The sequence below is a fragment of the Artibeus jamaicensis genome, unplaced genomic scaffold (assembly GCF_021234435.1).
Source record: "Artibeus jamaicensis isolate MK-2021 breed Jamaican fruit bat unplaced genomic scaffold, CSHL_Jam_final scaffold_1964, whole genome shotgun sequence".
NCBI classification, from domain to species: Eukaryota; Metazoa; Chordata; class Mammalia; order Chiroptera; family Phyllostomidae; genus Artibeus; species Artibeus jamaicensis.
Window position 1 is genome coordinate 33,512,864 of NW_026522030.1, and position 14,607 is coordinate 33,527,470.

A 14,607-nucleotide genomic window follows, 5' to 3' on the forward strand; every position below is an offset into this window, starting at 1 on the left:
CAGTTGGCAGAGGCTCTGAATACATTTTTATATAAAATAACTTCACACTGACGTTGAATGCAGCGTGCTAAGCCCCAGCTCCGGAGGACAGTGTATTCACAATGGGCAGGCTGGGATTGGTAAGGTTCGCTCAGCCAATTCCCTGCCTCTGGGGAGCCCTGGCAGAGGATGGCTACCGGAGTGTTAATCATTTCCTGACCAGGCAAACTTCGTCACAAGGTCCTGCTAAGAGTGAAATCACTCCCTCTGCTTTATTAAAAACAGCTAGAAACTTTTTCCTCAGCTCACGTTGCAATTTCTCCCTTTTAGATTAAGCACATGGCAATTTGTCTGGCAATTATTTTTACGGCACTCTTTCCATTAGTTGCTCACACAAGCTGGGGTTTATCTGATTGTGTGGTAGATGGAAACTTCAGGATAACATTCAGTGGCCTAAGGCGGGGTGAAGTTTACCTGGCTGTGGCTATGAAGAGGGTAAGTGAATGAAATTTTTTGTCATTCTTGTGCTTTTTTTCTCTTATGCTAGATTTTATACACCATAAAGTGCAAAAGGCATATTCTTACAATTACAGGTAATCATTTAGATTTGCTTGATGGTTGTTTTTATGTGATCAGAGGCCAAAACCAAGCTATTGAAACACACAATCAAGCATGCATGCCAGACAAAGTTGCTACAGTTTCCTCTTTAAAAATTTATGTTTATTAATTAAACACCTTATTCGGTTAACTGAACTGTTCTTGAAATGTCTTTTTGCATTGATGGAAGGTTGAACTGTTTACTAAATAAACTGGAGACAATTTTATGTGAACAAAAAGAAACAAATAATCTTGATTATCGGAATTAACCAAGGTAGAAACTAATGGAACATCTGGAGGTAGATTTCAAATGTCAAATAATTCTGGTCCTGATTGTTGTTTGATGGTTGTGTGTTTCTATTCAATGAGATAATCCTTTCGTTGTTTCTTGAAATTCATTTGAAGTAGTCATAACAGTTTTAGAAATAAAACTGCTGTTAATATATCAAATAATATCTTTCACAGAAAAAATGATATTTGGGTATAATAGGAGAATACACGACATTTTAGTTGTCATGACCTGTTATTTCAAGAACAATACAACTTTTTTCTTCTTTGAGCCCAGAACAGACCTGGGCACATAGAAGACTTTATGGAAATAGCTACTGATTATTTATCTGTTTTTCAGTCTGCACTTATATTAATGGATTTTATTTCTTTTATTTTTTTTGGTTTGCTTGTTTTTATGAGAAAAACATCCAATAAAAATATTTATCTTACTACATCATTTTACTGACTAGACTGCAAGACTTACACTGGGTAAGAGTATAAAAATAACCGAGTTGTTCCAAATAATACTTTGCTGCTACAGTAGTGAATAACTAGTGGAGGTTGCAGTTATAATAGAACTTTAAATAACATTCCTATAATGAATGGATTTAATGCAGTCAATTAGGGGCTAATTTATGAAGGTTTGCACAGAGATCAGGATGTGAAAACTCAAAAAGTTCACATTCCAGCTGCATGCTTCATTCAACCATAAATCCAGCAACACAAACATTAAGAAAACTGACAACAACCCATGTTGAAAGACCTCCCCCCCACTTTTAAAGAAACAGTCCAAGGTAAAACAGGAGGATAAGGGAGTCAGAGTAGTTTCCCAGGTAGATTGTTCCATTCTGTCCCTGTGTGGTCACATCCTTCCTACCCAATAACTTGGCATCGGAAGTGCATTAGACACGTCCAGAAAGCAATGATAAAAACAAAATCTTTTTAAAAATATTTTATTTATTTATTTTTAGAGAGAGGGGAAGTGAAGGAGAAAGATGGGAGAGAAACAGCATTGTGTGGGTGCCTCTCACAAACCCTCCACCAGGTACACACCCTGACTAGGAATCGAACCTGGAACCATTTGGTTTGCAGGCTGGCACTCAATCCACTAAGCCACACCAGCGAGGGCAGATAAACCCAAAATCTAATGTGTCCTGTTCAAAAACATCGACAGGTTTCCCTGGCTAGTGTGGCTCAACGGGTTGAGTGCCGGCCTGTGAACCGAAAGGTCACTAGTTTGATTCCCAGAGTCAGGACACATACCTGGGTTGAGCGTGGAGTCCCAGGTTAGGGGCATGTGAGAGGAAACCAATTGATGTTTCTCTCCCCTCTCTTTCTCCCTCCTTTCCCCTCTCTCTAGAAATGAATAAATAAAATCTTAAAAACAAAACAGAACAAAACAAAAATGCCAAGGGGACAGAGCCAGTCTGAGATCAATCTCTTTTTGGACTTAAACTGCCCCCTTTGGCTTCACAGGTTTTTCTGTGAGCAGTTTACACCAAAAAGGATGGATTATAACAACATTGAAAGGGTATTTCAATGGCTATCTTCGATTTTTTCTAGTCACTTGTATAAAATCTTATTAAGTACTCAACAAGTCAATGATGAATCAAAATGGAAGTAGATGATAGTGTTTTTACTGGAAAGGAATTTACTTCACATCTTTTCTACTATGGGTCAAACCACTCCATTTTGGAGAGGTTTAATTCATACTTTCTTTTGAGTGTTTGAAAAATTATAGGAATGACACCCATTTTTTTTTTTACAACACCATTGCTCGTCATTGTGAAAACCTGGAAAACAACCACATGCTAATGAATGGGATAGAGGTTAGACAGAGTGGAATATGACATGAAACCAGTCCAAATTATATTGCTAAGTTTTTTTAAAAAGCAATTTGTAAAAAAATAGTAAATATTTATAACATATACTTACTATTTTTGCAATAGTAACTCTAAGATATACTTATTCTTTTGTAAAAACAAACAGATACTAGCATCTACATTTGCAATGTGTGTCAGAGTATTTACCAAACCATTTACCATGGCCATGTTGGGGGGATGAATGAGAAAGTTTACTTTTCACCTTGTAGACACTAGAATGTAACTGGTGGGGAATCTGTGTTATTTACTGCTAAAACCTTGATGTATAATAACAGTGTCTGACACATAGCAGGCATGCAATAAATACTGTTGAATGAATGAAGAGATTTCTATAATTTTTAATTTTTAAAAAATTAGCATGATTAATTTGTAAGTAGATAAAACCAACAAAATACTTTATTTCTTTTTAACTAAAAAAATGATTTAGAACCACTTTCACAGTCACTAATCTCTCTTCCGCTATGTTACCGCCTCCTCTGCTTCTTTCCCACTTATTGGAGCACTTGCCCTCCCTTTCCTAGCTAAGCTTAGTTCAAAGGAAAATGAAAATATTGTGCTGCCTGTGCTCACTTAGAGATTTCCTTCTGAGGCGTGGTGTTTTGGGTTGGACGTGAATCCTCAGGAATTCATGCATCTAATATCCTGGATTGGTGCTTATCTCTTTGTGTGTGTGCCTTCATTCCAATTTGATGGCAAACCTTGGTGAACAGAGACCCTGGCTTATGATCCTTTCTGTCCTCAACATCTAGCACAGGTCTTACACACATTAGGGGGATGGTTGTTTTGCTGGGTATTTTTCCACAAAAATTTGTGCAGTTCTTTTTTTTTTGAATTCTGAGAGCACATTTATTTACTTTTTTATTAATTTTTAAAAACTGTTTAAATTTTGTGTTTTTTATTTTTTAAAAATATATTCTATTGATTATGACATTACAGTTGTCTGATTTCCCCCTTCATTCCCCTCCACCCTGCACACCCCTCCCCCACCATTTCCCCCCTTTAGTTTATGTCCATGTGTCACAAGTTCTTTGGATTCTATATTTCCCATACTATTCTTGCCCTCCCCCCTGTCTATTTTCTACCTACTGTCTATGCTACTTATTCTCTGTACCTTTTCCCCCCTTCTCCTTCTCCCACTCCCCTGTTGCTAACCCTCCATGTGATCTTCATGTCTATGGCTCCACTCCTGATCTAGCTGTCCTCTTAGTTTGCTTTTGTTTTAGGTGTGGCTGTTAATAACTGTGAGTTTGCTGTCCTTTCATGGTTCATAATTTTTATCTTCTTTTTCTTAGATAAGTTCCTTTAACATTTCATATAATAAGGGCTTGGTGATGATGAACTCCTTGAACTTGACCTTATCTGAGAAGCACTTTATCTGCCCTTCCATTCTAAATAAAAGCTTGCTGGATAGAGCAATCTTGGTTGTAGGTCTTTGGATTTCATGACTTGGAATACTTCGTTCCAGCCCCTTCCTGCCTGCAAGGTCTCTTTTGAGAAATATGCTGACAGTCTGATGAGAACTCCTTTGTAGGTGACTGTCCCCTTATCTCTTGCTGCTTCTAGGATTCTCTCCTTCATTTTAATCTTGGCTAATGTAATTATGATGTGCCTTGGTGTGTTTCTTCTTGGGTCCAACTTCTTTGGGACTCTCTGAGCTTCCTGGCTTTCCTGGAAGTCAATTTCCTTTGCCAGATTGGGGAAGTTCTCTTTTATTATTTGTTCAAATAAGTTTTCCACTCGTGGCTGTTCCTCTTCCCCTTCTGGTACCCCTATAATTCGAATGTTGGAATGTTTAAAGATGTTCTGGAGATTCCTAAGCCTCTCCTCATTTTTTTTGAATTCTTGTTTCTCCATTCTCTTCTGTTTGGTTGTTTCTTTCTTCCTTCTGGTCCACACCACTGATTTGAGTCCCAGTTTCCTTTCCATCACTATTGGTTTCCTGTGCACTTCCCTTCATTTCACTTAGTGTAGCCTTCATTTGTTCATCTAATTTGTGACTAAAATCAATGAGTTCTGTGAGGATCCTGATCACCAGTGTTTTGAACTGTACATCTGATAGTTTGGGTATCTCTTGGTCACTTAGAAGTATTGGCTCTGGGGCTTTGAACTGTTTTTTTTTTTCTTGAGCCATAATGTTTTGGTCTGTTTGTGCCTATTATGTATAGGGGCAGAGCCTTAGGTGTTCACCAGGGCTGGGAAACCCAGGTCACTGGGTTGGACGCTGTATGTGGGGGCGGGGTCCGAGAGGGGCAATGGCATTTGTTCTGCTCTTTCTCGGATTTCAATCCCCCTGCTGCTTCCTGCAAGCAAATTGGGCCCTTCTGGTGCTGGTTCTTGGGTGTGTGCGCTTGTGCACCCTCCAGGACCCTGTAGGTCTCTCCAACGAACTCTCTGTGAGCCTGGCAGCCTCTCCCAGCACCTCGACCCAAGAAAGTTTTTCCAATTGGTGCTTTTAGGCTTTATTTCCCAGCACTGGGGCCCTGGATTGCTTGGTCTATCTCACTGCTTTCTCCTTTGCCTGGTTTATCTGCATGCAAATATGTGACCATGGTCAGCCAGCTGCCTTGCAGGGTCTGCCCGTTGCCACCCCACACCTGGGATCTGCCAACTACTGCCTGTGCGCCTGGGTGGGTCTGGCCACTTTTTCCTGTGTGACCCCTCTCTGCCAGCTGCGGACTCTGCCCCTCCTACTGGTCTGGCCAAATGGTTTGTTGTTGTCAGACTTCTGTACAGTTCAATTTTCTGTCCGTTTTTGTTGCGTTTTTGTTACTAAAAGTTTGTTGTCTTTAAACTTGGTTGTGTGAGGAGGCACAATGTTTCTACCTATGCCTTCATCTTGGCCAGAAGTCTGTGTGGGTCTTAATAATGGTTTATCAATATAATTTTTCTTCCTAAGGGAGACATTGTATACAGGAAACACATAGCACATGTTTTGAATAAATTGACTGGAACATATATTTTTAAATATTTTATTTATTTACTTTTAGACAGAGGGTAAGGGAGAGAGAGAGAGAGAGAAACATTAATGTGTGGTTGCCTTTCATGTGCTCCAACTGGGGACCTGGCTTGCAACCCAGGTATGTGCCCAGACTGGGAATCGAACCAGCAATCCTTTGGTTCACAGGCTGGCACTCCATCCACTGAGCCACACCAGGCAGGGCTGACTGGAACATATTTTGTATGTATATCGGTGATTGGATTTGTTTCTGAGGGAGATGAGAGGAAGCTGTATCAGTTGGGATTCCTTTGGTTGCCAGTGACAGAACACCTGACTCAAACCGGCAGAGGCAAAAGCAAAGGGAATTTATCAGTTCACGTTGCAGGTTAGTGGTACATGTGGCTTGAGAAATCAGTGGGCACTGTGGCTCAAAATGAGCTCCCTCTGGCTGTTTTTCTCGTACTATGTTTTCAAATAGACTTTCTCTTTGAGGTTGTAAAATAGCTGCCGGAACCTCCAGGAACATTATTCTTTTAGATTCCAATCCAACATGAAAAAAATATGTCTTTCAGCAATCTTAGAAAACTAAATCATGACCCTCACTGAGAGTGGACCAACACAAACTGCAGCCAGGAGAGTTTGTGTACTAGTTTTACAACCTTTTAGGGCCAGGGGAAAGTCGCAAGCAGGCCACGTGGACTGAGCTTGGGGGGAGGTGGATCCCCAAATAAAAATAGAGGCTGATGCCATAAGAAAGGGAAATGGACGCCAGATAGTTAAACAATGAATGTCAAATGCAAAGGACAATGATTATTTCATTCTCTTTTTTCCGCTCCCCTTAACATAAATATACCCAAACATGAGTACATAACAGAATTCAGTCAACTCTAGTTCTGTGCATGTGCATATGGGTGCGGACAGTGAAAGAGGAGCCACACAGAAAGGTGGAAGAAAGGGCTTCTGGATTGGTGAAAGCCAGAGTCCTGGTCTAGAGCGAAGACTCTCAAATCTATTCCATACTTGAATTATCTGGGATAATTCTTATGCATAGGGCACTCTTTATAACTTATATCAGCCTTGGCCAATGTGGCTCAGTTGTTTGGAGCATTGCTTGTAAAATCTGAAAGGTTGTGGGTTTAATTCTTTGTCAGGGCACAGGCCTAGGTTGTGGGTTTGGTCTTGGTTGGAGTGGGTACAACAGGCAACTGAGCAACATTTCTCTCTCACATCAACATTTCTCTCTCTCTCTCTCAATCCCTTCCCTTCTCTTCAAAAAAAAAATCAATAAGTACATCCTTGGGTGAAGATTAAAAAAATATTTATATCAGAACATCATGTTGGGATGCAAGCATCACTACTTGTAGGCTCTCAGGTATATGGTATTACAGACAAGTTTGAGAACCAATGGTCAAAAGAGATATCAGGGAGGATTTAGGACAGTTTTAACTCATTTTTAGAAAGAAATAAGAAGGGAGGAAAGAGAGGGAGAGAAAGAGAGAGAGAAGATTGGTTTGTTGCTCTGCTCATCTATGCATTCATTGGTTGCTTTTTATATGTGCCCTGACCAAGAATCTAACTGGCAACCTTGGTATACAAGAATGATGCTCTAACTACCTGAGCTGCCTGCTACCCAGCCAGGGCCAGGATAATTTTAAAGTACCTGAAACTGTGCCTTGGACATAGCAAACCCTCAATAATATCTGATAATACAGTTTAAAGGAGGAAAAGCACATGGTTGGGAAAAGAGGTGGGGGATTATTTGTGGACTGTCTACTAAACGTGGACAGTATCATGTTTAGTTCTCAATATACATATCTCACTTGATATCTTCATAGTCAATATTAAAAATAAAAAAGCCCTCTATCTACAGTGAAGAAATGGTGATTCAAAAAGGCTAATGAAACTTGCCAAATGGTCAACCAGAGTAAGACAGGTTTTATGGGTTTTGAATGACATACTCTTTCACAATACTGCAACTGCAGATGTCAGGCATGGATTTAAATGTAAACTCAGATGTTGGGTGTAGCAACCAAATTTTCCTGACTAAAGAATATGACTCACAGCGTATGGACCAGGCATGCAGGCAGTCCTGAAAAGTTGACGAAAGTGGCGTCATCTACCGCATTGAGTTTTTATAAATAAAATTTTATTGGAACATAGCCACATTAATTTGTTTACATTTTGTCTACAGCTGCTTTGCACTACAATGCCAGAGTTGAGTAGTTGTGACAGACACCATCTGGCTTATAAAGCCTAGAATATTTACCAGCTAGCACTTCACAGAAAATGTTTGCCAACTCTGAGTTTATGGTTTTACGTGATCAGCAGTTCTGAGGAGGGATAAGATTGCCATCATTATTCCAGGACTGACAATAATTCTTGTGGTTGTATGACTAGGATTCTTCAAGCATCTACACATTCACTCAACCAATCAATAAACATTTATTGAGCATCTACAAAGTGCCAGACACTCTGAGCTCAGTTGAAATACAGTGCAATAAATGCTACAGTGAAAAACAGGACACAAGCCCTGACCGGGTGGCTCAGTTGGTTGGAGCATCATCCCATACACCAAAAGGTGGCAGGTTCCATCCCTGGTCAGGGCACATGCAGGAGGCAACTGATCAGTGTTTCTTTATTACATCTCTCTCTCTCTCCCCACTTCCTCTCGCTCTAAAATCAATACACATATCTTTGAATGAGGATTAAAAAAATAGAATACCAAAATATGATAGCTTCTCTCTCTGCCTCTAGGCTACATGAGGGCAGGGTTTGGTTCTGTTTTTGCTCATTGCTGTGGGCTCAATTTAGCAGAGTGCTCAGTAAGCAGCAGGGGATCACCAAATATTTGATGAATGAACTAATGATGAATTCATGTGATAGAGGTAATCATAGGATACCTGGGGAACATATCCCACCCAAACTCTGATGGGATGAGGTCAGATTATGAAGCTGAAGAAGTGGAAGAAGTATAAGGAGAAAAGGGTGTAAGTCGAGATGGCAGCAAAGAGGAAGGGGCTGTAGTAGGAACTCAGTGGACCTGCCTTGCACAAGGCCTTCCGCTGTAGGATGGGAAAAAAGAGAACTGAGATCCTGAGCTGTGTTTGGTGGGAGATTTGATGTGCTACATAACAGAATAATCTATTTAGTACCTGACTCAAAATCCTACAGAAGTTTTGTGCTGCCTAAATGATAAATTAGGATTGTTTGAGCCCTGGCTGGTATAGTTCAGTGGATTGAGCACGGGCCTGTGAACCAAACAATCGTAGTTCGATTCCCAGCCAGGGCACATGCCTGGGTTGCAGGCCAGTTCCCAGCAGGGGACTCATGAGAGGCAACCATACATTGATATTTCTCTCACTCTCTCTTTTCCTTCCCCTCTAAAGATAAATCAAATAAAATCTTAAAAAAAAATAAAAATAAAAAAATAAAGTGAATAGTTCAATGTTTAAAAAAAAGATTCTTTGGTAAGACCTTCAAGTCGTCTATAATGAATTTTCTGCTGATTCAATCTTGTTGCCCTTCCTTACCTCAGTTCCCACTGTATGATTATGTATAGAACTAACACTAAACAAGCATCAAAATGCAAAACTATGTAGTACGTAATGGCTACATGGTCTGAGAATGTAGATGTGGTACAACTACTTAAAAAGGGAGAGAACTGTGGTAGCACATTCAAAAGATTTTCCAGTGGTTTGCAGAAACATAATGATTGGTAGAATTGGAATTGTTTTCTGAGTCTGTTGTGTGTTTCTGTGGGACAAAGCAAATGACGAATTAATGGACAGTCAATTCTAGTGCCTCTGTCCTTGACAGCCAGGATTCTTCAGATAGTTGAATCAAATTTAATATAAAAGTTAAATAAAAATATTTAATCCTGAATTTGAATTGGAAATTCGTGTATGAACTCACAAGATATTTTATCTCTCTACTGAAAATCTCTAGAAATAATGACCAACCAAGTACTCGTGTCACCCAGACTGTGGTCTTTCTCAAGACCCTGTCCAATAAAATAAGCCAGGACTTCTTGAAGAAATGCTAATTCTAGTTTTAGAGCAGGAAACTAGTTGAGAAAACCCTGGGACATCTTTCCATATTAGATAGCAAATAAGCTATTAAAGACCACTAGGATTATTTCAAGTAACTCAGGAGAAAATTTGAAGAGCCCCTCGCCACTGACTAAATATGAGACAAGTTGAGTTTTGATAACAATAAGAATTGAAATGAATTGTAAATTAGTTATCTATTGCCAGGCAAAACTTTCTCCTACAGCATTGCTTAAAGCCAGACACATTTACTCTGTCACACAGTTTCTGAGAGTCAGGAATCCCAGAGCAGCTTCTAAGGTTCTGTCTCAGGGTCCCTGAGGAGATTATGGTCAGACTATTTACGAGGATATGTTCCACGCATCTGGACGTGGAAGATCCTCTTGGAAACTCGTGGCCCTGGGCAGGAGGCTTCAGCTCCTCACCACGTGGGTCTCTCTATAGGGCTGCTCGCAACATGGCCTCCCCCAGAGTGAGTGCAGAGAAACAGTGAGAGCAGGCCAGTGAGTGGGCACCGAAGTCGGGAGCTGCAGACTTTTATAACCTAATCTCAGAAGTGACACACCATCAATTCTGCTGTAGTTTACTCATTACACAGACCTAATTCTTGAACAAGGTAGAAGGGGACCGACTATGCAAGGCTGTGAATACCAGAAGGCAGAGGTCTTGGGGACCATCTTGGACTGTGGCTCCCATAGTCTGAAACACATTACATAGGCTTCAAATCCATTGAGTTCACAGTAGCAATTTTTTAAAGAAATCATCAAACATACTGGTTGCTCTCCTTTTGCAGATGACAGAGAACTATACATTATCTTGACTAGGAAAAGAAAAGGAAAGGATTAAGCTTTTTATATGACCTGTAGCACCGGGCAACCAAAGCGTATGTGAGTGGAAGAATTGTCATATAAAATTATTTCAGCTAATGAAATGGAATAATAAGATTGGAATATGACCATATTGCAATCCCCAGTAAATGAATGAATCTAGGCATTGAACACAAAATGCTGCTGACAATGAAGAACAAAAATCATCTGATGAAAGAACCCATTGCCACCAAGATCTTGCCAAAGGGGCTGAACCTGAGTCTGATGAAGCCTCTGGATTCAGCTGTCAATTTGCAGAAAAAGTGATAGGAGCAATATGTTAAACTATACTGTGAGTGTGCAGTCAGCCAAATTCAGATTCGGGGAACCTCTAGGCCACATGACCTGGGTTATTCAATTGAAAAAGTGTAAGGAAAGAAAGGAGGGTAACTGTACATCACAAGTGACATAAAAGATCATTTTTTAAGATGGGTAAGGTGCAGTACCTGGGAATGTATACTATGTTGATAAAATTGTAAAGAAGCACAAGAAAGTTACATAAGCCAGTTTAATAGAAGGACATGACTAGTATAAATGTCAAGATTAGGGTTAGTTTGGGAGCGGGAACAAGGCTGTGGGAAAGTTTTGGGTGGGTGGCAAAGTTTTATTTTTTGACCTGGTGGGTAATTACTAGAGCATTTATCTTATAATAATTCACCATGACACTCATTTATTTTATGTAGGTTTTCTTTATTTGCATTTTATTTTATAATAAAAAACATTATTAAAGGTACTACATGAATGTGGTACAATTTCAAACAGTGGAAAAATGTCCACAGTGAAAGCCAGTCTTCTCCCTAACTCATCTCCCAGAGGTTGCCACTGTTCCCTGCTTCTCGTATATGGATGAGATATCCAGGGACATCTCGTGCATATACACTCACACACCTGCCTGTGTGCACATTATATGTGCATGCATATGTCTGTGTGTGTATATAAATAAGCACATAAAAATATACAACAGTATGTAAATAAATAAATCTATAATTCCTTCTCATTTTAAAAGCATAAGTGGTAAAAGTAGAACAGTATGCACATACTCTGACCTTTATTTCACAAAGTATTTTATAGATTGTTCTGCATCACATAGGATCAAATTAGATAAAAATTATAGTCAGTCCTTCCTTCTAGGCTACAACCAATATATTTTAACCTGTAAATAGTAGTGTGAGTAATGGGTACTTTTTCTAAGAGTACCCATTAAATAGAGATTTACTCTATTAAATCACTGGATACGTCTCTAATTTCTTAGTTTGGGGATACCACTCACATTGGTTTGAAGGTACACATTTGCATAGTTTAAAAGTCACTTGTTCTTTTTTTCGCTGAAGTTTTCAGCTTCAACGAACCTGCTCACCCCTTGATTCAGATAAGATTACCTGTGGGAAGGGTGGATTCCAGTGTTAGCAAAGTGCTGCTTCAGCATTTCCCTCAATAAACTTGAAGAGGTATTTTATGGCAAGTGTTCAAACAACACATGTGTGACTGACCTTTGTGCTTCTGGGTCAATAACCTGCTGTTTATGGTGATAACTAGGATTAAGGGAGACAGATATCCTGTCTTCTACAGCCTTTAAACTCTAATTGTGGGGCAGTAAATGTTTCCTGGACACGAAATTAGTGTCTTGGTCGAGTGTTTTAACTATCTCTTAATTTACTTCAATGTTCTCACTTTTTCAATCACTTAAGTAGTATTTACAGAATAGTTACCATGCAGTTGGCCAGGCAGCGCCATAAGGTACCCCGACAGGATATGCAAGGACAGGGAAAGCCTTGCTGGGGACTCATGGTATACACTCCTACATACTCACAGTGAGCACGACCGTATTATATAGTTTGCATGTTTGTCACCATGCGTGTAAACATATATAAATATATGCAATACATGTGTAAGTACACGTGTGCTAAGTGGTATGGCACAGCTAACTAGAAAACAGGGAGGATGCAATATGGAAATTACATGCAGGGATAATAAGCCACATATGACAGGAATCTGGTTGTCAGGCATGATTCTTTGCTACAAAAAGTTCTGGAGTGAGTTTTTCTTTTTCTTCTGATAGAATTATAGATTCACAGGAAGTAGCAAAAATAGTAAAAAAAAAGGTCCATGTACCTACCACCCACCCTACTTCTCTGAATAGCAACACCTTATGCAACCATGATACAGTATCAAAACCAGCATGTTGACTTTGGGACAGTCTCCAGATCTTTTTCAGATTTCAGCAAGTTTTTTAAAAGAGTATTTATTTACTTGTTTTTAGAGAGAGGGGAAGGGAGAGAGAAAGAGAGGGAGAGAAACATCAATGTGAGAGCAACATTGATTGGTTACCTCTCATATGTGCCCAGACTGGGGACTGAACCTGCAACCCAGGCATGTGCCCTGACCAGGAATCAAAGCGGCAACCTTTCATTTTGGGGAAGGATGCTCAGTCCACAAAGCCACAAGGGTCAGAGCCAGATTTCTCCAGTTTTATAGGCTTACGGGAAGCTGAGTTTTGATAAATGAGTTCAATAGACAAAGAAGAGGAATGAGAAACAACTAGAGATAAGCAGAGCCTCCGAGGGCAGTTACTTGGAGAAATGGTTCTCCTTCAACCCTTAGCCATTCCACATGATCCTCTGTAAATCAGTGACACTGCTTTCCTCTCCAAGGGTTGGCTTGTTACCACCGCCTCTTCACAAGTGTTACTCAAGCGTTCACTCCTGTTCTTATACCAGTGTAGGCAGTCTCCCTCTGAGAAATCATTTATTTTCTGTAAGCTAGTTTATAATTAAATAGTTTCGAACCCGGAACAGATTTCCCCATGGAAACAGAGGGACATAGGTTATGGGTTCCCTGGTGTATCTCCAGGTCTATGTAACTCATAAAGTAACTAATCTCTCTACAGGGCAATATCTATCACTGATGATAGTAGTGGGAGGTAGGGAGGACTCTCTGCTATCTCAGATGAACTCCTGTCCTAATAGGTACCATTCTATTGCTGCAAAGCACCACTGTATACAGTGGGTCATATTAAAGGAAAAGCCTCTTTTTCGACACTTTTAATTATACAAAGTAAAATTTCTAATTTAAGTTTTCGCCCACTTAGCTCTCAGTTCAATAAGAAATGATAGAGGAACACTGACCAGTGTGGCTCAGTGGGTTAAGCATTGTCCTGCAAAGCAAAAGGTCATGGGTTCAATCCCCAGTCAGGGCACATGCCTGGGCTGTACTGTATCCCTGACTGGGGGCATGGGAGAACCAAATGATTGATATTTCTCTCATGTGGGCATTTCTCTCCCTCTCTCTTTCTCTCCCCCCCCCCAAAAAAAAAATAAACAAATAAATAAATATCTTTTAAAAATGACATAGGAAATAGAAAACAGGGAGCTGATGGGAACTAGGCTGAAAGATACTGAAAAGAGAGCTTCTGGAAGGAAACACACCAGAATATAGAGGTTTTCTCTGAGAGGTGAAATCACCAGTGATTCATTCTTTATATTCTCTCTTTTTTTCTCCCTCCCTCTCTCCCTCCCTTGCACTTTTCTCAATTTTTCAAATTCTTTACAACTAGAATATATTGCTTTTATAATCAGAAAAATTAGAATGCTTCTGGAATAAGAGAGGTGTGTGCAAGTTTTTGGAGCAGTTCCTGTGTGGTTGGAAGGAGAGAAGGTGGACCACAGAGCAGTGTGTTCAAGGTGGAGGTGAGGTGATTTCTAGGCCCAGCAGCACGGGTGATGCCCTCCCACCGTGCACAGGCACATACACAGTTAGAGAAGCTACCTAGCTAGAGAAGGAACAGACGCTTCCCTTTCCTTGGTTGCCCCAGTGAAATAAGAAGCCACCACTGATGCCTTCAGACAGGGTCCTGCCACAGTCAAGAGTCTGATTTCTGCTGGGCCACAAGTCCTTTAAACCCTGGGTTTACATCACCATTCCGGAAGAAGTGATACGGGAAATCCTGTGCTTCTGTGAAGGCGTGGGGCAAACATCTGGGTCTCTTAGTTCTTGAGCTAACCCAACAGTAAGTGATCATCTTTAACAGT

General features: G+C 40.1%; 1 protein-coding gene across 4 annotated transcripts in view; it reads left to right on the forward strand.

Moving 5' to 3' along the window:
- Positions 1 to 241: 241 nt before the first annotated feature.
- Positions 242 to 14,607, forward strand: part of TRPM6 (transient receptor potential cation channel subfamily M member 6) — a 156,357-nt gene continuing 141,991 nt past the window's right edge. For 3 of the 4 annotated variants that reach the window (XM_053656233.1, XM_053656234.1, XM_053656231.1), the window contains exon 1: positions 387 to 474. Coding sequence is in view for 1 of the 4 variants with exons in the window: in XM_053656229.1 (XP_053512204.1) it covers positions 319 to 474 (156 nt within the window). In the remaining 3 variants the exon portion in view is untranslated. Of the gene's footprint in view, positions 475 to 14,607 lie in introns of all 4 variants that reach the window. The other variant, XM_053656229.1, reaches the window with a different exon arrangement.